General features: G+C 46.0%; 1 protein-coding gene across 1 annotated transcript in view; it reads right to left on the reverse strand.

Annotated features, from left to right (window-relative positions):
• Positions 1-3,118: 3,118 nt before the first annotated feature.
• Positions 3,119-20,525, reverse strand: part of LOC115467373 (CSC1-like protein 1) — a 72,227-nt gene continuing 54,820 nt past the window's right edge. Inside the window, 1 exon segment of the mRNA XM_030199245.1 lies at positions 3,119-6,969. Coding sequence (XP_030055105.1) covers positions 6,817-6,969 — 153 coding nt within the window. The 3' untranslated portion in view covers positions 3,119-6,816.

Raw genomic sequence — 20,525 nt, forward strand, 5'->3', positions numbered from 1 at the left:
GTATATGTTTCATAAATTAAATATAGACATACTACATTTCTTTGAAGGTACAAATAAACATGTGGATAAAGGTGAGCCAGTTGATCTGGATTTTCAAAAGGTATTCGACAAAGTACCTCATGAAAAAGTCCTGAGGAAATGAGAAAGTCATGGGATAGGAGGAAATGTCCTATTGTCGATTAAAACTGGTTAACAGACAGAAGACAGAGTAGGGTTAAATGGTCAGTATTCTCAATGGAGAAGGGTAGATAGCAGGCTTCCCAGGGGTCTGTGCTAGGACCACTACTTTTTAACATATTTATAAATGATCTAGAGATGGGAATAACTAGTGAGGTAATTACATTTGTGATGATACAAAGTTATTCAAAGTTCTTAAATCGCAAGAGTATTGTGAAAAACTGCAAGAGGACCTTACAAGATCGAGCATTCAAATGGCAGATGATGTTTAATGTGAGCAACTGCAAAGTGACATGTGGAAAAGACAAAACCAAACTATAGCTACATAAGGCAAGGTTTTACATTAGGAGTGGAGTGGGTAGATGTGAATTGCTTGTTTACTCTTTCCAAAAATACTAGGACTAGGGGACATGCAATGAAGGTAGTAAGTAGTAAATTTTAAAACAAACAGGAGAAAATATTTCTTCACTCAATATGTAATTAAACCCTGGAATTCTTTGCCAGAAAATGTGGTAAAAGCAGTTACCTTAACAGGGTTTAAAAAGGTTTGGATATTTCCTAAGTCCATTAGCCATATTGCGATAGACTTGGGAAAATCCACTGCTTATTTCTAGGATAAGCAGCATAAAATCTGCTTTACGATCTGGGATTTTGTCAGGTACTTGTGATCTGGATTGGCCACTGTTGGAAACCAGATAATGGACCTGATGGATCTTCAGTCTGTCCCAGTATGGCAACACTTATGTTCTTATGCTCTGGAATAGAAAGTAAACAGAGAGGATTTATCCACTGTAGCGACCAGCTCTTGTGCTGTCAATGCAATCTGTGCTGGGCATGCAGTGGAGCCTCTACAAGAAGGTACACTCCAGCAATTGACACATGGGAATATGGAGACACAGTGCTGCTATGCTTCCGTTTTTCAAATGCTTTGGAGGGGGTTGACTGCTTTCTCTTCAGGGCTATGAGAGCGCTTAGGCAGAGGTGGTGAAACATCTGATGAGCACACACAAATTTAAGCATCATCTGATGGTCCCTCTTGGGTGACTACAAGCCACTGTGCTGGGAGATAAGAGCAGTTATATATGGAAGATTCTCATCTGGTATACACTACCTTCTGATCTTTCTGCACCTGAAAGTCTTTTGAGATTCTTAGCTATTGCAGAGACAGCCTTTGGAGGCGTACATGCACAATGCTTGCACTGAAGCAGATTAAACACTTGGAATGTCTCTCTATATTCTGGATTTTTCTGTCACCCTTTGGGTAATGATTTGGTGACATACCAAAAGAAACTAATTAAATAAAAAATACTCCAATTTTTACTCATTCACTGAAAGCAACAGACCTGAGGAAAAGGAATGCCAGTAAAAAATTTATGATTATGGAAAAGGTTGAGGCTATGTGTCACTTTTACAGGTGTCTAAAAGCGAGGGGAACGGGCTGGAGCCCCCTGATATTGCAAATATAATTGCCTCTCTTACAACAGGATATAGATTTGGTGCATGGGACAGGGGAGTTTTGCAGCCTGAAGCCACAAATAGGCAGGCCATACCTTCTAGCATCTATACTTCTACAGCTAAAGAATAATATTGGGCTTCAATCAGTGAGATGCGAATGCAAAAAGGTCCAGCAACAATGGAGTGAAGTTGCTACAACTAACGGTTTTGGGGGAACAGGTACTTTCTTTGAAGATTAATGGCTAGGGGGTTCTGAAAACATTAAAGCTGATATGGGTTGAGGGATTGGGAAGGGATTATCTTCAGGTGAATCATTATAAATTAGGATTGCACTGGTGTCCATGGAATTTGATCAAATGTGGCTACAAGGGGGCAACAGAAGTCTAGCAGGAACGTTTACGAGAAAATAGAAATTAATGGGGTAACCTTCATTCAGCATCCATTCAACTGAGTGGAATGCCCCATGTGCCCCCCCCCCCCCCCGAGGGGGCCACATATGCTAACAATCTTATAGTAGATTCCATCACAGCAACATGTAATGATGTCACTCCTCTTGTGTCTGGCTTAATCTGGCTTGTCTAACAGAGGAACAGCTAATGTTTTCAATAACCTTTCTCAAACACAGACCATTTGAGATAAGCAATGATTAGCTATAAAGACTAAAATTCTGTGCTTTTATAACAAGTTTAATCGCCGCTTGCTTTAATGTTAGGAAACAAGCCCATCGTTAAGGAGGTGTTGACAATGAAAGAAAGCCAAGATGCAATGACAGACATAACCAGTTCCACTAGTCTGGAAGGTAATGGGGGTTGGGAATAAAGGTACAAAATTTAAGGAACCCGGGACCACTCAAGGACTGCTATGATGAAAGGAGGAAAAACCCTGAAAATGGTCAGACAAACATTATGAATCAGATAATCCCCACCCCCAGAAAAACTGTCCAAATGAGAAGCAATTCAAACATGTGTCTTAGCCTATAGCATCAGCCGGTTCTGCAGTTTTCCCTGTAGTAAGCTTCCAGTGATTTCCAGCCGGATGGAGGTCTATTGGCAAATGAGGCCAGCATGGTTTAAAAACTGTGTTGTGGAGAATGTAAAGCCAGGGGAAGGACTGTGCATCAGTGCAGAAAATCTGAACACAGCTCACCACCAGTACATTTGCCCAGAGTTCACACTGTCTGTGTATAATATCAACCAGAGAATGAGCCATGCCAATCACCTTGATTTCCCAGTCCTCTGTGTCATAGTCAAAATTATACTGGGAATAAACCCATCTTAGCAACTACAGGATATAGGTGTGATTCAACTCAAATCCCTTTGTATTAATTAGTTACACCTTTGTTGCCACATTTTGATACTCATATGCAGCAAAATCTAACACATCCTATACATAACCAAAAACATCTGTTTTGTTAATTGGACTCTGGAAAAAAAAATGCACAATCTAATCAGTTTTACAAACAGATGCAAAGAAAACCTGTCTCAAAATGTATATAACAATTTAATAGCACATCCAATACATAATTTCAGCAAAGATGGTTTTAATTGAATACAATCACAAATAATGCTCAATTATTCCATAACATAGATTTGCTCACATACATCTCCCACATACCACATCTTACAACTGTGCAGTTTGGCACCTCACCACTGGACAGATGTCAAACGATAATGTTTAGATGTTGTGGGTGACGTTAAAAAGGAAAAGTCTCCCCTTCCTCCTCAGTGGATTTCCTTTTTCCTTAGGATGGAGAAGCAGCTTTAATAGGCTTCTTATCCTTATAACATTCAATGTCTTTGAGAAATTCTGTGAATGCTTCATTTGCTCCTGGATCACAAAAACAAAAGTGTGAGCAGTGCAGTATTAAAGGCAGGGATGGATAATGTGGGCCGCACAGTGGAAGGGAAGCTGGGGTGTAAAAATCACGTTCCTGCCATTGACTTCCCTTGCAAAGTGGGTGGGGCATGGCAGCAGGGTTGGGTCACGTGGGCTGTGCAGGAGTATTGGTGGAAATGGATCATGTGTGCGTTGCATTATTACTGGTGAGGATGAAGGGGAATTGCCTGAAGAAAACAACCCATTATACATCAAACCCACAATCCCTATCTTTCTTTCTTTTTTTCCCCCTCTGGGAAGGATCAGTGCACATCAGTGGTACTGAGGGTCTGATGAAGTAAGCTTGCCGTAGAGTCATGTGCTGACACAACTTCCAAATGCAGCCTGACGCAAAACTTTAGCTTCCCAATGCTATAAGCAAATTACCACTGCATTAAAATGTGTACTGTCAACTTCCTCCTCAAAAAATCACAAAAATTGTACACCACAGCAGTAAAATGTCTCTTTATGTCAGTATGGGAATTGGGTCATGCAGGCAGGGAAGCATTAGGAAAAACCCTCCAGCCTGCTGGACACCATGGCCTCTCTCCCCAAATCCCCCCACCCCCCCAAAGAAAATCCCTAGTAATCTGGCTGGGTGTCCCCAAGGACTGGGTTCAGAAGCATGGCCCTAAACCAGTGATTCTCAAACCTGACCTGGGGGACCACCAGCCAGTTGGGTTTCCAGGATATTCCTAATTAATATGCACGACACATATGAATGCCTACCATCTCCTTTTCATATAAATCTCTCATGCATATTCATTATGCTACCTTAGGTTAATTTCAATAACTAGTTGCATATTCATTAGGGATATCCTGAAAATCCAACTGATTGGTGGCTCCCCAGGACAGGTTATAGAATCACTGGTTTAGGGCCACGCTTCTGAACCCAGTCCTTGGGGGACACCCAGCCAGTTGAGTTTTCAGGATATCTACAATGAATATGCATAAGAGAGATCTGCATACCAAGGAGGCAGTGTATGCAAATCTCTCACATGATTGTGAATATCCTGAAAGCTTGACTGGCTGGGAGTACCTGCAGACCAGGTTGAGAAGCACTGGTCTAAGGGACCATTCTTCCCCCCTGCTGCAATCCCTGATGGTGGTCTAATGGTCCTCCTCCGCTCCTGCAGTCTCACCTGACCCTTTTCATGACCCCAAAATAATCCCTGGCTATAATGGACCCATCTCCCTCCTTCCCCCCACCCCTAACAAACAAAACCCCTGGTGGGAAATTAGACCCTTCTCATCCACCTCTGAATGTTGCAAGGGAGGAGCAATGCCCCACCTCACTCCTGCCTCTGTGGTGCCATCTTGGAAAATGGAATTGTCTGAGCCCACACACGGTTGCCATTTTCCAAGATGGTGGAACAAAGGCCTACCTCCTAAGTTTAAATGTGGGACTTGGGGGTCTATTTGAGCCATATTTGGTGAGGGAGGGGAAGAAGCCTACAGATCATCAGGGAAATTGCGTGGGCAGGTTGGTTGGGCCACTAGCCAGGGCTACTTAGATTACCAAGGACATTTTTGAAGGCAGAGGGAGGGGGTGGATCAAAGTTCTCAGGCTACAGGTCATCCAAGGTAAAGTACCACACTTCATTTAAGATGATACCTTTGTTCTCATACTGCTCCTTCACATCAACCCTGAGCTGGTGTAAAAATGCTGCATAAGTATAGTTTTTCTACATCAGGAGTAATAATTAGTTGACCCACTTTGCATACCAAATACACTATCCTTCAGTGCAGTGGTTTGACTCGAGACTTTCCCACACTAGGCAGCTTTCTGCATCACGGAGTAATACTGGCACAGAAAAATCCTGAGTAAGCCACTGCTCTAAAGCATAGTGCAGAATGCCGCATCAACTCTGGAATATGCTCTCGTTTCACTTAATAAAGTGCTCCCTATCCACCTTCTCTCCCAACTATTTACAGAAAAATGGGGCCCACGTCAGTGAACACATTTTGCAAAAGGGTTCATCACGTCCTAACTGTATGCAGACAGCATTCCTGTTTCTCAGTGTCTAAGCCATCAAACATATTTCAAGGTGCAGTCATGACACCAAGGTTGTGGCAGTGTATCTGAAAGCAGCAGTAGCTGCTTGGAGCGAAGGAGGAAGTAGAAAGTTGTGCATATTATTACAGCATAAGGCATACTCTGAAGTGACTCAGACTGCAGCTGTGTATTTGCAAGGTCAAGCAAGGTCTGATATAATAATGCAAGAACTGTACCATCTGTACAACATTATGCAGGCAGCAAGAAAGCCCATACCAGTATCAATTTCAAACCTGTGTTGCTGCTGTCTTGTTATTTCGGGCTTCTCTGAGAGCACCCATGTCAGCCCAAGTGCCACAGTCTGGTCACTGCAGCTGCAGTTTTATTGATAGAAGCATCTTAATCTAGTTGATTTGAATCTGTAGGCCTTGAATGTGTAGGACTCCTGCTGAAGGCACTGTAGCCGAAACACAGCTCTAGTCGGGTCCACTGTACACATTTCACGTGTTATATTTTTAATACATTGCCCATTGCTGCCATCCTGAATCATGCACATGGTCATTCCCACCTTTTTGGGCTTGTGTGATATCACTCAAGACAGTCTTCTAGGCATGCACAGAAACAGAAAGAAATTCCTCTCAACGTAGGGAAGTAGTACTTGCAGCAAGGGAACAGGAAAGAGAGGGTGGACTTGCTGCACAGCCTGGGAGTGCTGCCCTGGGTCATCAAGTGCAAATATATGGAGACCGAGTGAGGAAAGAGGACAGAAAGGACCAAGCATACCTCCCATTAAAGCTAAAAACAAATCCCCAATGAACCCTGGATTACCTACTGGTGCTACATTCAAAAATCAAAGTGCAAAAAGGAATCTTTTTCCTATAAAATAAAGAGGAACGAGAAGATGGGAAAGAAGACTTAAAGAGGCAGAATGGTGAGGAGAGGTTGTGCTCCGCAGCGATGCTGATCCTCTTCACTTTCACAGGAGAGTGAGCTATGGCTTGTGCTGACTGCCAAGGTCCTGGAAACCCTTATTACCATCCTCAGAGGGCTGGCTTCTACCCTCATTTCACTAGCTTTGTAAAACACGCACATGTGTTCCTGCTTTTTTGGTTTTATCTCCTCTGTACCATTCAATACAGTTATATAATAGCATCGCAGCTACTCTGAGAAAGGATTCCAAAGAGCAGCAGCAGCAGACCCAGTCCCCATGGCTGCTGCCCTGATCCCCTTTAACTCACTCAGTCAGGAAGGATTTCTAAGAATGCCTTCTACAAAAGGAAGAAGTGCTCCACCTGGTGGGCAACTCTAGGAAGTTATGTCTGGCTGGCTTGGAAGTCAAGGTCTTCTTTCTGCATGGCTGTTCCCGCTGCCTCACCCTCCTCCATAGAGCCATAGGTGTGATGCAGCGTTTCATCCAGTTTAGAGGTTTCTGGGGAGGAGAGCAGCAAGACATTTGGGACGTATGCCTACAATCACAAAAGTGAATCAATATTAGTCTTAGAATTACTGGATGAAAGCAGGTGGCCATTATTATTAAAAAAAAAACAACTTACATAATCTAGATAATGAATTAAAAGAACTACTACTACTATTTAACATTTCTAAAGCGCTACCAGGGTTACGCAGCGCTGTAGAATCTAACAAAGAAGGACAGTCCCTGCTCAAAGGAGCTTACAATCTAAAGGATTAATGTTCACAGGAGGTAGCTGGAGCTTCCTAAAAATACATCAAGTTGATCCTCCAATTAATTACAGCTCCTGCCTGGTGAAAAGGAGCAGAAAGCTGCATGTTGAACTGCAGAGCTGTGGCATTAGGCATGTTCCATCAGCTCAGGCTTCTGACTTTCCTTTCCAAAGGCCCTGGCCTGTTCAGATTTTAAGCACTCTGTCCCATAGCTGCTGCACCCATTATATGCTCACAGCAATTTAAAAATCTCTGTCTACCCAGTGTGCCATGGAGCCCTGAGCCACCCATGTCAATCCTGCTTCCAACCTCCCACCATGAAACAGCACATATGAGGGTACAGCACAGACTGCACACATGGCTCAAAAGCTCCACAGTATGTAGTACAGTTCCTTTAACTACTACCACGGTCCCAGTGGGATGCAGCTCTGGTGGCAGGAGGGAGGGAGAGAAGGAGGGGTGTTGGACCCTGAGAGAGAGAGAGAGAGACGGTGAATGATATTAGGAGTGGGCTAAGGGACATTTAAGGGGTCTCATGCTGGAGTTGGGAGAAAGAGGCCAGACTCAAGGAAGGAGGGTGGGAGGAGGCATGAGCATATATAGGGGAAGGTGGAGTTGGAGAGGTAGAGGGATGGTTGCTGTGGGTGAGGAGGAAAGGAAGTGTAAATATTGGAGGTGGTGGTCGGTGGACAGATGCTGCGGAAAAGGGAGGAGGATATATGAGGGAAGGAATGGATTCTGGGGATGGGAGAGAAAGGCAGAGGAGTGTGGTAAAATTAGTTCTTACCTGATAATGTTCTTTCCACTAGTCCCAACAGATCAATCTAGAGACTTTTAGGTTATGTCCCTCTGCCAGCAGGTGCAGATAGAGAGAACTTCTGAGGTTCACTATAATGTGGTCATGTGCAGCCACCTAAACCTCAGGTATTGACGCTACCAAAGCAGTGTGAACAAGCAAACTCTCCTGCTTCCATACAACTTGTGCAAGACCATCTGCCGCCACAGGAGGAAAATCATGCAGCTCCTAGCGAGGAATGAGAGACCCTTTCCACGTGGATCTGGTAATGCAACAGTAACTGAAAGCTGCAAATTCATAAACTGCAACACATCAAAAACATGCTGAGAAACAAATATACAAGGCGGACCTCTGGACTGACCTGTTGGGACTAATGGAAAGAAAATTATCAGGTAAGAACTATTTAAACTTTCCGTAGCGTACCACAGATCAATCCAGAGACGAGTGGGATGTACCCAAGCAGTCCTCAAGTAGGGTGGGATAGCGACACCCCAGCTGCCAGGACAGAAGCCCCAAATGTGGCATCCCCCCTTGCTGCAACGTCCAGTCGACAATGCTTAGAGAAGGTATGCACTGATGATCAAGTCACCGACCAGAAAATCTCCTCCAAGTGGGACTCAGCTGCCGAAGTCGCTAGCACTCTGGTGGAATATACTCGCACCTTCAGCGGCGGAGTTTTTCCCGACAAGAGGTAAACTGAAGAAATGGCCTCCTGCAGCCAGCGAGCCACCGTGGCCTTGGAGGCCAGATCCCCCTTCTTGGGTCCAGCGAAGAGGACCAAAAAGATGATCCGAAAAGCGAAAGTCATAAGTGACCTCCAGGTAGAACAAAAGAACACGCTGTACATCCAGGCATCACAATGACCGGTATTCAGCCGCATAATACTCCCTACAAAACGCTGGGAGAAAGAGCTGCTGATTCAGATAAAAATATGAGACCACCTTAGGCAAGAAGGAAGGGACCGTTCGAATAGACACTCTTGCTTTGGTGAAGCAAAGAAAGGGATCTCTTCTGGATAAGCCCTGCAGCTCCGAGACGCTCCTTGCCGAAGCAATGGCCAAACACCGCCTTCAGAGTAAGATCTTTCAAGGATAAATGATCCAAAGGCTCAAATGGAGGACACTGGAACGTGCGCAAGACCAGATTAAGACAACACGCAGGGACCACCGGTAGGTGTGCCAGACAGAGGTGGTTCACTCCTCGCAGAAAGTGTACAAAGTCGGGATGCCTTGAAGTGCCCTCGAAAACAGGCCAAAGCCGCCACCTGAAACTTCAAAGAGCTCAAACACTTATCAAGGCCGCCCAGCAAATGTGAGGATGGCCGACACCAATGCTGCTGCTGCCGCTGAGAGGCCAGCCGCTGTGCACCAGGACTCAAAGGTCCGCCACACATGTGCGTAGGCTGTACATGGAATGCCTCTACGCCTGCTACATGGTGGTAATCAACATGTCTGAGTAACCCTTCTTTCTTAACTGCTCCATTTCAAGACCCAAGCCATAAGACTAAACGGGAAGGGATTCTCCGTGGTAATCGGACCCTGTCACAGGAATCCATGGTGGGCTGGGTGCCGCAGGGGGCTGTCAATCTGCAGGTAAATCAAGTCCATGTACCAGGGGCGCCAGGGCCAATCTGGGGTCACCAGAATCACCTACCCTGGATGCTGAGCAATGCATCCCACGACCCAGCCAGTCATGGGCCATGGAGGGAACATGTAGAGAAGAAGAGACTGGGGCCAGGTCTACAAAAGTGCATCAATACCCTGTGACTTGTGGTCCCTGCCCCTGCTGAAGAAGTAGGGCACCTTGTGTTGATTCCCCGAGTCATGAGATCGATCGCTGGGATCCTTCAGTGCTCCGTGATCTGAGTAAACGCCTGACTAAAAAGTTCCATTCCCCTGGATCCAACGCATGACTGAGCAAGTCCACCTCAACGTTCAAAGATCCCGCAATTTGTGCTGCTGAAAGGAGGGGTAGGCACCGCTCTGCCCAAAGGCAGAGCAGAAACGCTTTCTTGGCAAGAGGGGTGCTCTTGGTGCTCCCCTGCCTGTTGACATACGACACCGCCATAGCACTGTCTGAAAGAACTTGTACCGGCTGTCCCTGAATCAACAGCTGAAATTCCTGAAGTGCCAGCCGGATAGCTCTCAGCTCCAACTGTTTGATCGTCCAAGAGGTCTCCACCGGTGACCAAGTCCCTTGCGCCAACTAGCCCAGGCAGTGTAAACCCCAGCCCCACAGGCTGGCATCCATAGTCACTACCATCTAGTCTGGGGTGGCCAGGGGCATTCCCAAGTGGAAATTCTCTAAGCGCAGTCACCAATGCATGGCCAACCAGGAGTGAGGCATGTAATTCCATGCTCTGGGGGTTGGTATTTGCAATAGGCTCTCCACTTGGGCCTGGATCTTCAGCTGTCGAGCCTCTGGGAGGGACACAGTTCTAGCTAGAGTATCGAAAAGCAACCCCAGGTATTCTAGAGACTGTGAGACATGTGGCTCTTGGGCAGATTGACTATCCAGCCCAAAGATCGTAGGAGCCTGACCACCTGCTCCGTTGCCTGCACACTCTCCTCATAGAACGACGCCTGAATCAACCAATTGTCAAAGTAGGAATGTACCTGCATTCCTTGTGACCACCATCATTGACCTTGGAAAAGGTCCTGGGTGCCATAGCCAGGCCCGAAACTGAAAATGCTGACCCAGCACCACAAAGCAGAGAAAGCGCTGGTGAGGAGGCCAAATAGGTTGAGAGAGGTCTGGAACTCCCCCAGTTGCAGCGCTGCAATGCCCGAACACAGAGTCTCCATCTGAAAATGTTGGACTCGCCATGCCCTATTTACACCCTTTAAATGGAGTATGGGGTGAGGGGACCTGCCCTTTTTGGGTACCATGGAGTAGCGGTCGAGACCGCACTCTGCGGATGGAACGGGTGGCACCACACCGAGGCTGATCAAGGTTGTGAGAGTCTTTTGGACTGCTGCCACTATGGCATTGGCCTTGCAAGGTGGTTCCACAGAAAACTCCACCAGCAGTCAGAAGAATTCTATTTTGTATTTGTGTCAGGTAACCTCCATTTGTCTGAAGTAACCCTGGCCCATTCCCCCAGAAAGTGGGACAGCTGTCCCCCTATTACCAGCAGGGGATGGACCAGGGTCCCATCATTGGGATCTTGCAGCAGCTGCTGGTCGAGTGAAAGGGCCGTCTGAGTGACCTCAACCCCAAGAAAATGCTCAACTCGGCCCAGGGGACAGGCCAGGAGCTTATCAATACAGAGCTGCAGAATATGACCTTCCACCTGCTAGAAAGAGAGAATACTGAGGTTTAGGTGGCTGCACATAACTACATATAGTGACCCTCAGAAGTTCTCTCTATCTCCACCTGCTGGCAGAGGGACATAACCCACAAGGTCTCTGGACTGATCTGTGGGACGCTATAGAATAAGTTGAGAGAAAGGAAGGGGACAGAGCTTTGAAGAAAGTGTGAGAGGATGGAAATGGGGGGAAAGAGGGTAACAGGAGCCTGGATAATGTGGCAAGCTAAAAGGAACTGGAAGAAGAAGGGACCAGGAAGGAGTTGGGCAAGGGATGAGGTTGGAAATGGGGGTAACAAAGTGGATGAAAGACCGGAATAATGTCCAGATGGTTGGGTTCCCGGAGACCATTAGAGACTCTGAACTACGGGCCTTTTTGGAAGATTGTCTCCCCTAGGCCCTAAAACTACAGTTAACGGCAGGCCCTTTGCGCACTGAACACCTCCATCACCTGGGATCAGTAAGGCCTAAGGACCCACGTCGTCGGACTGTTATTTTTAAACTGCTGAACTTTGCACATAAGAGGTTTTCCGAGCTTTGAGACGTATGGGATCTTTACAATATGAAAACCATTCCGTCCTTTGCTTCCAAGACTTTTCTACTGTAGTATCGCTACAACGTAAGGCATTTAGAGACGTTTGTAAACTGCTCTATGCCAAGACGATAGTCTGCACTGCTCTACCCAGCCCGTTTACGAGTCCTTCATGACGGCAACACCCATTTTTTCACATCTGATACTGAGGCCCTGCAATTTGCCCAGTGATTGGATCAATGTCCAGCACCCACGTGAGCCATACTCCATGGTCTTCGTGCCCTAGTGGAGACAGTAGTGCAGTGTTTGGAGGCTTTGCTGCAGATTACTGCTGTGACATTCTGGCAGATTTGTTGATGTATCAAGCAGAGACCATTTGTTTACATATCGAGCAAAGACTTTTTTTCTCTCCCTCCTTGTGGACTACATTGTATATCTTTTATCAACCATCAGGTAGTTACCTTCCTTTTTGCTGAGGTGGGCAAGGGGGGGGGGGTCTCCCTGTGATCTGGTCTTGGAAGATGGCATTTTCCTTTCTCATTGGGGGTGGATTGGTGGGGGTGGGGGGATAGCAAAGAGTAGGAAATATGGCTTGATTGAGAGATGGTTCTGGTTGGTGTTGTGTTACTGTTCTCATGGAGACTGCACTGAGGTCAGGTACTTTGAGCCCCAGGGTTTCCTTTGGGATTCTACATTTCTTTTCAGTTTAGCGGTATATCCACTGGCTGGGGGGTGTTCCCTTCTATCTCTGTACTCGGTAGCATATATTGTTAAAATTATTGTTTTTTGGTGCCCTGGGATCACTTAAATTTGTCTCCTGGAATTTGGGAGGGGTTTCTTCTCCATCAAAAGAACCGAAGTGTTGAAGGCTTTGAAACATCAAAAGGCGGACATTGCTTTTGTGCAGAAGGCCCATTTAACTTCAGCAGAGCATGCTAAATTTCAGAGAAGATGGGTGGGTGGGTAGCCTAGTGGAGGCCCCTGTGGTCCAGCGTAAAGCAGGGGTGATGATTCTATTCCGTAAAGGCTTAAACGTTCAAGTGCGGACCACTGTGTGGGGCCCTGAGGGCAGATACATTTTCGCTTCAATTGAGTTGGATGGCTGTCCATTAGTGCTTGGGGGGTGACTTTAATTTGGTATATGATCCCCACATGGTGTCCAGCACTCTGGCAAATATCCTGGGGGCCTGCCTCTGCTCTGCAATGCCTTGGATTTAATGGATGTGTAGCATGCTTTGCATCCCAGTCAGAGATTATACACACTTTTCCCGTGCTCACGCCTCTCAATCCCGTACAGATTATTTTTTTCTAGCCCCCTTTGCCCGCATATCCTCGCAGTGGAGATCGGTCCCTATGAGGTGTCCGACCACGCCTTGGTTTGGTTTCAGACTGAAGTGGGCCGGGGAACTTTTCGGGGTTACAACTGGCGATATCCCTTGAAGTTATCTGGGGACCAAAAATGTCAAGCTTTTCTGCTGGAGCGTTGGCCTGCTTATGAATTTCATAATGGCTAACATATACATCAGCCTGCTCTTTATTGGGGAAACGACGAAGGCTGTACTGTGGGGGGGGGAAATCATCGCTTAAAGAGCTCGTACTAGGAAAATTAGAGATAGAGAAATACTTACACTAGGAAAATTGATACAGTGTCACAGAATTAAATACAAGGGTCGTCAAGTCGCAGGAGGAATGTGAACGATTACAGGAGGACCTTGCGAGACTGGGAGAATGGGCGTGCAAGTGGCAGATGAAGTTCAATGTTGACAAGTGCAAAGTGATGCATGTGGGTAAGAGGAACCCGAATTATAGCTACGTCTTGCAAGGTTCCGCGTTAGGAGTTACGGATCAAGAAAGGGATCTGGGTGTCGTCGTCGATGATACGCTGAAACCTTCTGCTCAGTGTGCTGCTGCGGCTAGGAAAGCGAATAGAATGTTGGGTGTTATTAGGAAGGGTATGGAGTCCAGGTGTGCGGATGTTATAATGCCGTTGTATCGCTCCATGGTGCGACCGCACCTGGAGTATTGTGTTCAGTACTGGTCTCCGTATCTCAAAAAAGATATAGTACAATTGGAAAAGGTACAGCGAAGGGCGACGAAAATGATAGTGGGGATGGGACGACTTTCCTATGAAGAGAGGCTGAGAAGGCTAGGGCTTTTCAGCTTGGAGAAGAGACGGCCGAGGGGAGATATGATAGAAGTGTATAAAATAATGAGTGGAATGGATCGGGTGGATGTGAAGCGACTGTTCACGCTATCCAAAAATACTAGGACTAGAGGGCATGAATTGAAGCTACAGTGTGGTAAATTTAAAACGAATCGGAGAAAATGTTTCTTCACCCAACGTGTAATTAGACTCTGGAATTCGTTGCCGGAGAACGTGGTACGGGCGGTTAGCTTGACGGAGTTTAAAAAGGGGTTAGATAGATTCCTAAAGGACAAGTCCATAGACCGCTATTAAATGGACTTGGAAAAATTCCGCATTTTTAGGTATAACTTGTCTGGAATGTTTTTACGTTTGGGGAGCGTGCCAGGTGCCCTTGACCTGGATTGGCCACTGTCGGTGACAGGATGCTGGGCTAGATGGACCTTTGGTCTTTCCCAGTATGGCACTACTTATGTACTTAACTTCTACTCAAGCACAGAAAACAGCTTTATTGAGATCCCAGAGACAGCTGAATGAACTTTTACATCAACCAGCAGTAAAATCACAGCTCTATTACAAATACCAACTATTTAGATATGGTAATAAAGCTGGACAACTGCTTGCACGTTCAATTAAGGGAAGGAAGGGGCCATCCCGGATTCTCAAATTGCAAGACCGGGGAGGGGGGAATACTCCGTTCAGGCGGAGATATAGTGGATTGTTTCTGACGGTCACCAAAAGAGGGAGTTTATACTTAGACAATTGAGATCTTCCTAAGCTTTCCCCTTGCCAGCATGTATTTTTGAAATAGCCTTTTACAGAAAGTGACATATTGCTGGCTCTGCAGCAAAGCGCACTACATAAGACCCAGGCCCAGATGGATATCTTGTAGAGTTATATAAATGGTTTTATGAGTGGGAAAAGTCCCCTCTGCCCTCTTTGTTTCTCGATGGTCGCTGAGGGAACCCTTCCAGATTCCTTAAAGATGGCTCAGATAATTGTGTTATTAAAACCAAAAAACGATCCAGAGGACCCGAGCTCATATTGACCCATATCTCTTTTAAACGCTGATGTAAAATTATATGCCAAAATTCTAGCTAACAGATTGGCGCATGTACTCCTGGACCTGACTGATGCAGCCCAGGAGGGGTCTGTGAAGGGGCGAGTGGTGGCTAAAATATTCGCTCCATTTTGGCCTCCCTAGAGGTGGTAGCCGAGAGTCGGATGCCTTCTCTCCTTGTCAGTTTTGACGTGGAGAAGGCAATCGATCGGATGCTCTGGCCTTTCTTGTTTGTGCTAATGCAGAAGTATGGACTGGAGGGTTTTTTTCCAGACACGATTCGGGTCCTCTATTTTACTACTACTACTTAACATTTCTAGAGCGCTACTAGGGTTACGCAGCGCTGTACAGTTTAACAAAGAAGGACAGTCCCCCTGCTCGAAGGAGCTTACAATCTAAAGGACGAAATGCCAAGTTGGTGCAGTCTAGATTTCCTGAATAGAGGTGTAGTGGTTAGGTGCCGAAGGCGACACTGAAGAGGTGGGCTTTGAGCAAGGATTTGAAGATGGGTAGGGAGGGGGCCTGTCGTATGGGCTCAGGGAGTTTATTCCAAGCATGGGGTGAGGCGAGGCAGAAAGGGCGGAGCCTGGAGTTGGCGGTGGTGGAGAAGGGTACTGAGAGGAGGGATTTGTCTTGAGAGCGGAGATTACGGGTAGGAACGTAAGGGGAGATGAGGGTAGAGAGGGGAGGGGCTGCAGATCGAGTGCATTTGTAGGTTAGTAGGAGAAGCTTGAACTGTATGCGGTACCTGATCGGAAGCCAGTGAAATGACTTGAGGAGAGGGGTGATATGAGTATATCGGTCCAGGCGGAAGATAAGACGTGCAGCCAAGTTCTGAACGGACTGAAGGGGGGATAGATGGCTAAGTGGGAGGCCAGTGAGGAGTAGGTTGTAGTAGTCAAGGCGAGAGGTAATGAGAGAGTGGACGAGAGTTCAGGTGGTGTGCTCAGAGAGGAAAGGGCGAATTTTGCTAATGTTATAGAGGAAGAAGTGACAGGTCTTGGCTACCTGCTGGATATGCGCAGAGGAGAGGGAGGAGTCTAAGATGACTCCGAGGATGCGGGCAGATGAGACGGGGACGATGAGGGTGTTATCAACTGAGAGAGTGGAGGGAGAGGGGAAGTGGGTTTGGGTGGGAAGACAATAAGCTCAGTCTTGGTCATGTTCAGTTTCAGGTGGCGGTTGGACATCCAGGCAGCAATGTCGGATAAGCAAGCCGATACTTTGGCCTGGGTTTCGGCAGTGATGTCTGGTGTGGAGAGATAAAGCTGGGTGTCGTCAGCATAAAGATGATATTGGAAACCATGAGATGAGATCAGGGAAGAGGTGTAGATTGAAAAAAGAAGGGGTCCAAGGACAGATCCCTGAGGAACTCCAACAGAGAGCGGGATGGGGGTGGAGTAAGAACCATGAGAGTGTACTCTGAAGGTACGGTGGGAGAGATAAGAGGAGAACCAGGAGAGGACAGAGCCCTGGAACCCAAATGAGGACAGTGTGGCAAGAAGTAAATTGTGATTGACAGTGTCAAAAGCGGCAGATAGTTCGAGGAGGATGAGGATGGAGTAGTGACCTTTGGATTTGGCAAGGAATAGGTCATTGCAGATTTTAGATAGTGCCGTTTCTGTCGAGTGTAGGGGGTAAAAGCTGGATTGAAGCGGATCGAGGATGGCATGAGAGGAGAGAAAAATCAAGGCAACGGCTGTGAACGGCGCGTTCAAGTATCTTGGAGAGAAAGGGTAGGAGGGAAATTGGGCGGTAGTTGGTGGCATTCAAGTGGGTCAATGGGGAGCATTCTAAACAGTTCTGTATTCGTAGAGGTACTTGACAGGGATGCCCATTGTCACCCCTCTTGTTTGTGTTACCTTTGGATCCTCTCATTTAGGAGGTGATCCAACATCACCAAATCAGTGGAGTCTCTATAGGTAATTTTAAGTTCACCATTTCGACCTTTGAAGATGATTTGCTGATACATCTTACCAAGCCTTTGAAGTCCTTGCCTGCATTGTTAGAATTGTTTCAAGAATTTGGTGACTTTGCTGGTTTCAAGTTAAATTACTCTAAATCCCTAGCATTAGCATCTACGGAGGAGTTACAAAACAAGTGGGGGCTTAGCTTCCCACCTCAATTGGTGTGAGACTCCTTTCCTTAATTGGGTATACAAGTTTCTATGCAGGTATCTAAATTATTCCATTTAAATATCTCCCACTTGTTGGAGGCAACGGCTGGGCGGTTGATGGCATGGCTATCTCTGCCACTCATGTTGCACGGTAGAATTCAGTTACTTCGCATGTTAGTTAGAATACCCAAAATGGCTTTATGTTCCACAACTATTGCCTCTTCGTATTCTTAAGAAAGATTTCAAACTGCTATACAAACTTTTGGGGAGCTTTTGCTGGGGAGGCATGAAGTCTAAACTTCCATTATAACAAAGGTTGGGTTCCTGGAGGGAAGGAGGTATGGGTCTGCCTGACCTGCGATGTTATAATTAAGCTTGTGTGCTTCGCCATTTGAGCGACTGGTTTCTGGATAGGCAGGATTATACTCCACGACAGCCTATACTCCACGACAGAACTTGACTATTTTGCTCCATGTCATTTTTTCTTTTTTGTTGCAAGGCCTGTTTGTTCCTCTGTCTTTTCGAAAGTTTGTTGCCAAGTCTGCTGTGGGAGATCTGGAGAGATATGACTAGGTATTGGAGAATTGACCCAAATATGTCTGATCTGCTACCAATTCATGGTACTTTGCTGTTTACTCCGGGCAATGAAATAGCATTTTTCGGACACAGGAACATCTGGGTATTAAGAGATTGGAACGTTTTGACTGATGGGGACTCATTGCTGAGTTTGGGGGCACTGCATATCAGCATAGAGATAATAATGCTTACGAATATAACCAAATATCTCATTATATTAACTATTTAAATCTTGTGCCTTTGAGGTCTCGGCATAGTCACCGTTTGAGACAATTTTTTACTTTGGTGAAGGGAAATAAGCTTTCAGTCTCAGGACTCTATAAAGCACTCACGACCCTTTCTCCCCTGAAAGAGCTTATCCGACTGCATTGGGCATAGGATTTAGATAGACCCACCCTTTCTTTAGATTTTCTTACACTGACCTCCGGGATTCCCACTTTGGCGATAAGTGCAGACCTAAGGGAGTGCAAATTTAGGATATTACATAGGGCACATCTTACCAAATTTCAAAATTTTTAAATGGGGGGTATGGACACTCCTTTGTGTATACAATGCCAATGCATTCTTCCACTCTCCCTGGGACTGTTTTTTAGTGCAGGCGTTTTGGAATGATGTTTTTCAATACTTGAAAATTCTACTAGGCTTGTGCATCCCAATCTCTCCCCTTGGAATTCTTTTTAATAAATATGAACTCTCTGTATTGCAGAGTAGAGATGCCCAACAATTGATTCGTAAAGCTGGTATTTTAGGCAAATGAGTTATTCTGAGCCTTTAAACAAGTGATTTGCCTCTGGCGTAATACATTTCATGACCTCATGTTACTAGAAAGTGTTTTCTCTCTATCTGGGTACTCTATATACACTCTCTGAATCCACAAGGGCGCAGTTTAGTGGTTTTATTCCCTTTGAGGGCTTTGGGGCCTAATATGATTTTCTCCTGCGCAGTCTCTTTGTGAATGGATCTTCTGTTCTCTTCCACACTATTTTTTATGAGATTGGGATTGGGTGAGCTGGGGGATGGGTTTGGGGAGGGGGAAGGATGGGATACATTGAGTACAGAAGCAGTAGTGAAGATTTAGATTGGAGATTTCAGTTGTTCACAGTTTGATGAAAGCGTGGGGAACAAATAAAAATAAAATAAATGAATAAAAAAATATGTCTTTTGAACTACAAGTGTTGTTTTGCTTGTTGATTTCTTACATTTCTCTATTGTTCACAAGGTTTAGTGTTGGCGTCATTAACATTGTTCCCATGAATATATAGGGGGATGGGGTGTGGATAATTGTAAAAAAAAAAAAAGACGACGGATTACCTCACTTTCCTTTTATGATGTACTTTTTTTTATATTTGAATCTTTGAGTACACATTTGGCTAGATGTCTTTACTCTGTACCATCATAAATAAAAAATGAACCATACATCAGGTATGGATACTGTTTAAAAATGCCATCATCGAAGCCCAGACCAGATGTATTCCACATTTTAACAAAGATGGAAAGAAAAGCAAACAGCCAGCTTGGTTAAAAGGTGAAGTGAAAGAGACGATTAGAGCCAAAAGAACATCCTTCAAAAAATGGAAAAAAAAAGATCTGAATGAAGAAAGTAAGAAGTAACATAAGCACTGTCAAGCCAGATGCAAAGCACTGATGAAAACTCAGTAACATTTTTTTTCAGGTATATCAGAAGCAGGAAACCTGCGAGGGAATCTGTGGGCCTGTAAGATCAGGAAGAAACAAAAGGAACACTTAGGGAGGACAAGGCCATAGCGGAGAGCATAGGCGTAGTTTGACTATTTCATTTGGGGGGGGGGGGGGGGGGGGGGGGGGGCAAAGGAAGGGGCTGGCATATTAGCATATTCATTTGCATATATGTATATGCAAATTATGCTAATATGGAGGAAGGAAGGGAGCAAGAGCTGGCTTTTTTGGGAATAACCAGTGTTCGTTTGACGATGGCTAGCCACTGAATCGGAGAGACAGTGGGTTTGGCGGCAGGCAGTGGTGTGCTGGTAAATGTTTAACAACAGACTCTCCCCCCCCCGGTCCCCCTCTGCGCCCCCCCCCCCAAATTGCAGAGCTGGCTTTAGCCGGGGAGAGAGCCTGGGGGGGGGGGGGGTATAAATAAGTAAATATAAACTTTTAATGTTGAGCACCTGATTCTCAAAGTGAACATATTCCAAACACTATAATGAAAATACAATGATCTTTTCTACCTTTGTTGTCTGGTGACTGTTTTTCTGATCATGCTGGTCCAGTATCTGATTCTGCTGCTATCTGTCCTCTTAACTCAGTTTCCAGTGCTTCCTTTCCATTTATTTCTTTCCTTTCCTCCTTTCTTCTTCATTTCTGGTCCTCAGCTTCTGCCTATTTTCTTCATCCATGTGCAGTTTTTCTCCTCTCTTCCTTTTCCCTCATCTCATCTCCTTCCTCACTCTTTCCTCCCCTCCATCCATGTCCAGCATTTCTTTTCTCTCCCCTGCCCTCCACCCACCCATGTCCAGCGACCCTTCTCTCCCTTTGCCCTGCAAGCACCCATACCCAGCGACCCTCCTTTCTCCTTCCCCCATGCCCAGTGGCCCTCCATCCACCCATGTCCAGCAGTGACCCTCCTCTCCCCTGTCCCCATACCCAGTGGCCCTCCTTTCCCCTGCCCTCCATCCACTCAGTCCAGCAGTGACCCTCCTCTCCCCTGTCCCCATACCCAGTGGCCCTCCTTTCCCCTTCCCTCCATCCACTCAATCCAGCAGTGACCCTCCTCTCCCCTGTCCCCATACCCAGTGGCCCTCCTTTCCCCTGCCCTCCATCCACTCAG

The sequence above is a fragment of the Microcaecilia unicolor genome, chromosome 3 (assembly GCF_901765095.1).
Source record: "Microcaecilia unicolor chromosome 3, aMicUni1.1, whole genome shotgun sequence".
Taxonomy (NCBI): Eukaryota; Metazoa; Chordata; class Amphibia; order Gymnophiona; family Siphonopidae; genus Microcaecilia; species Microcaecilia unicolor.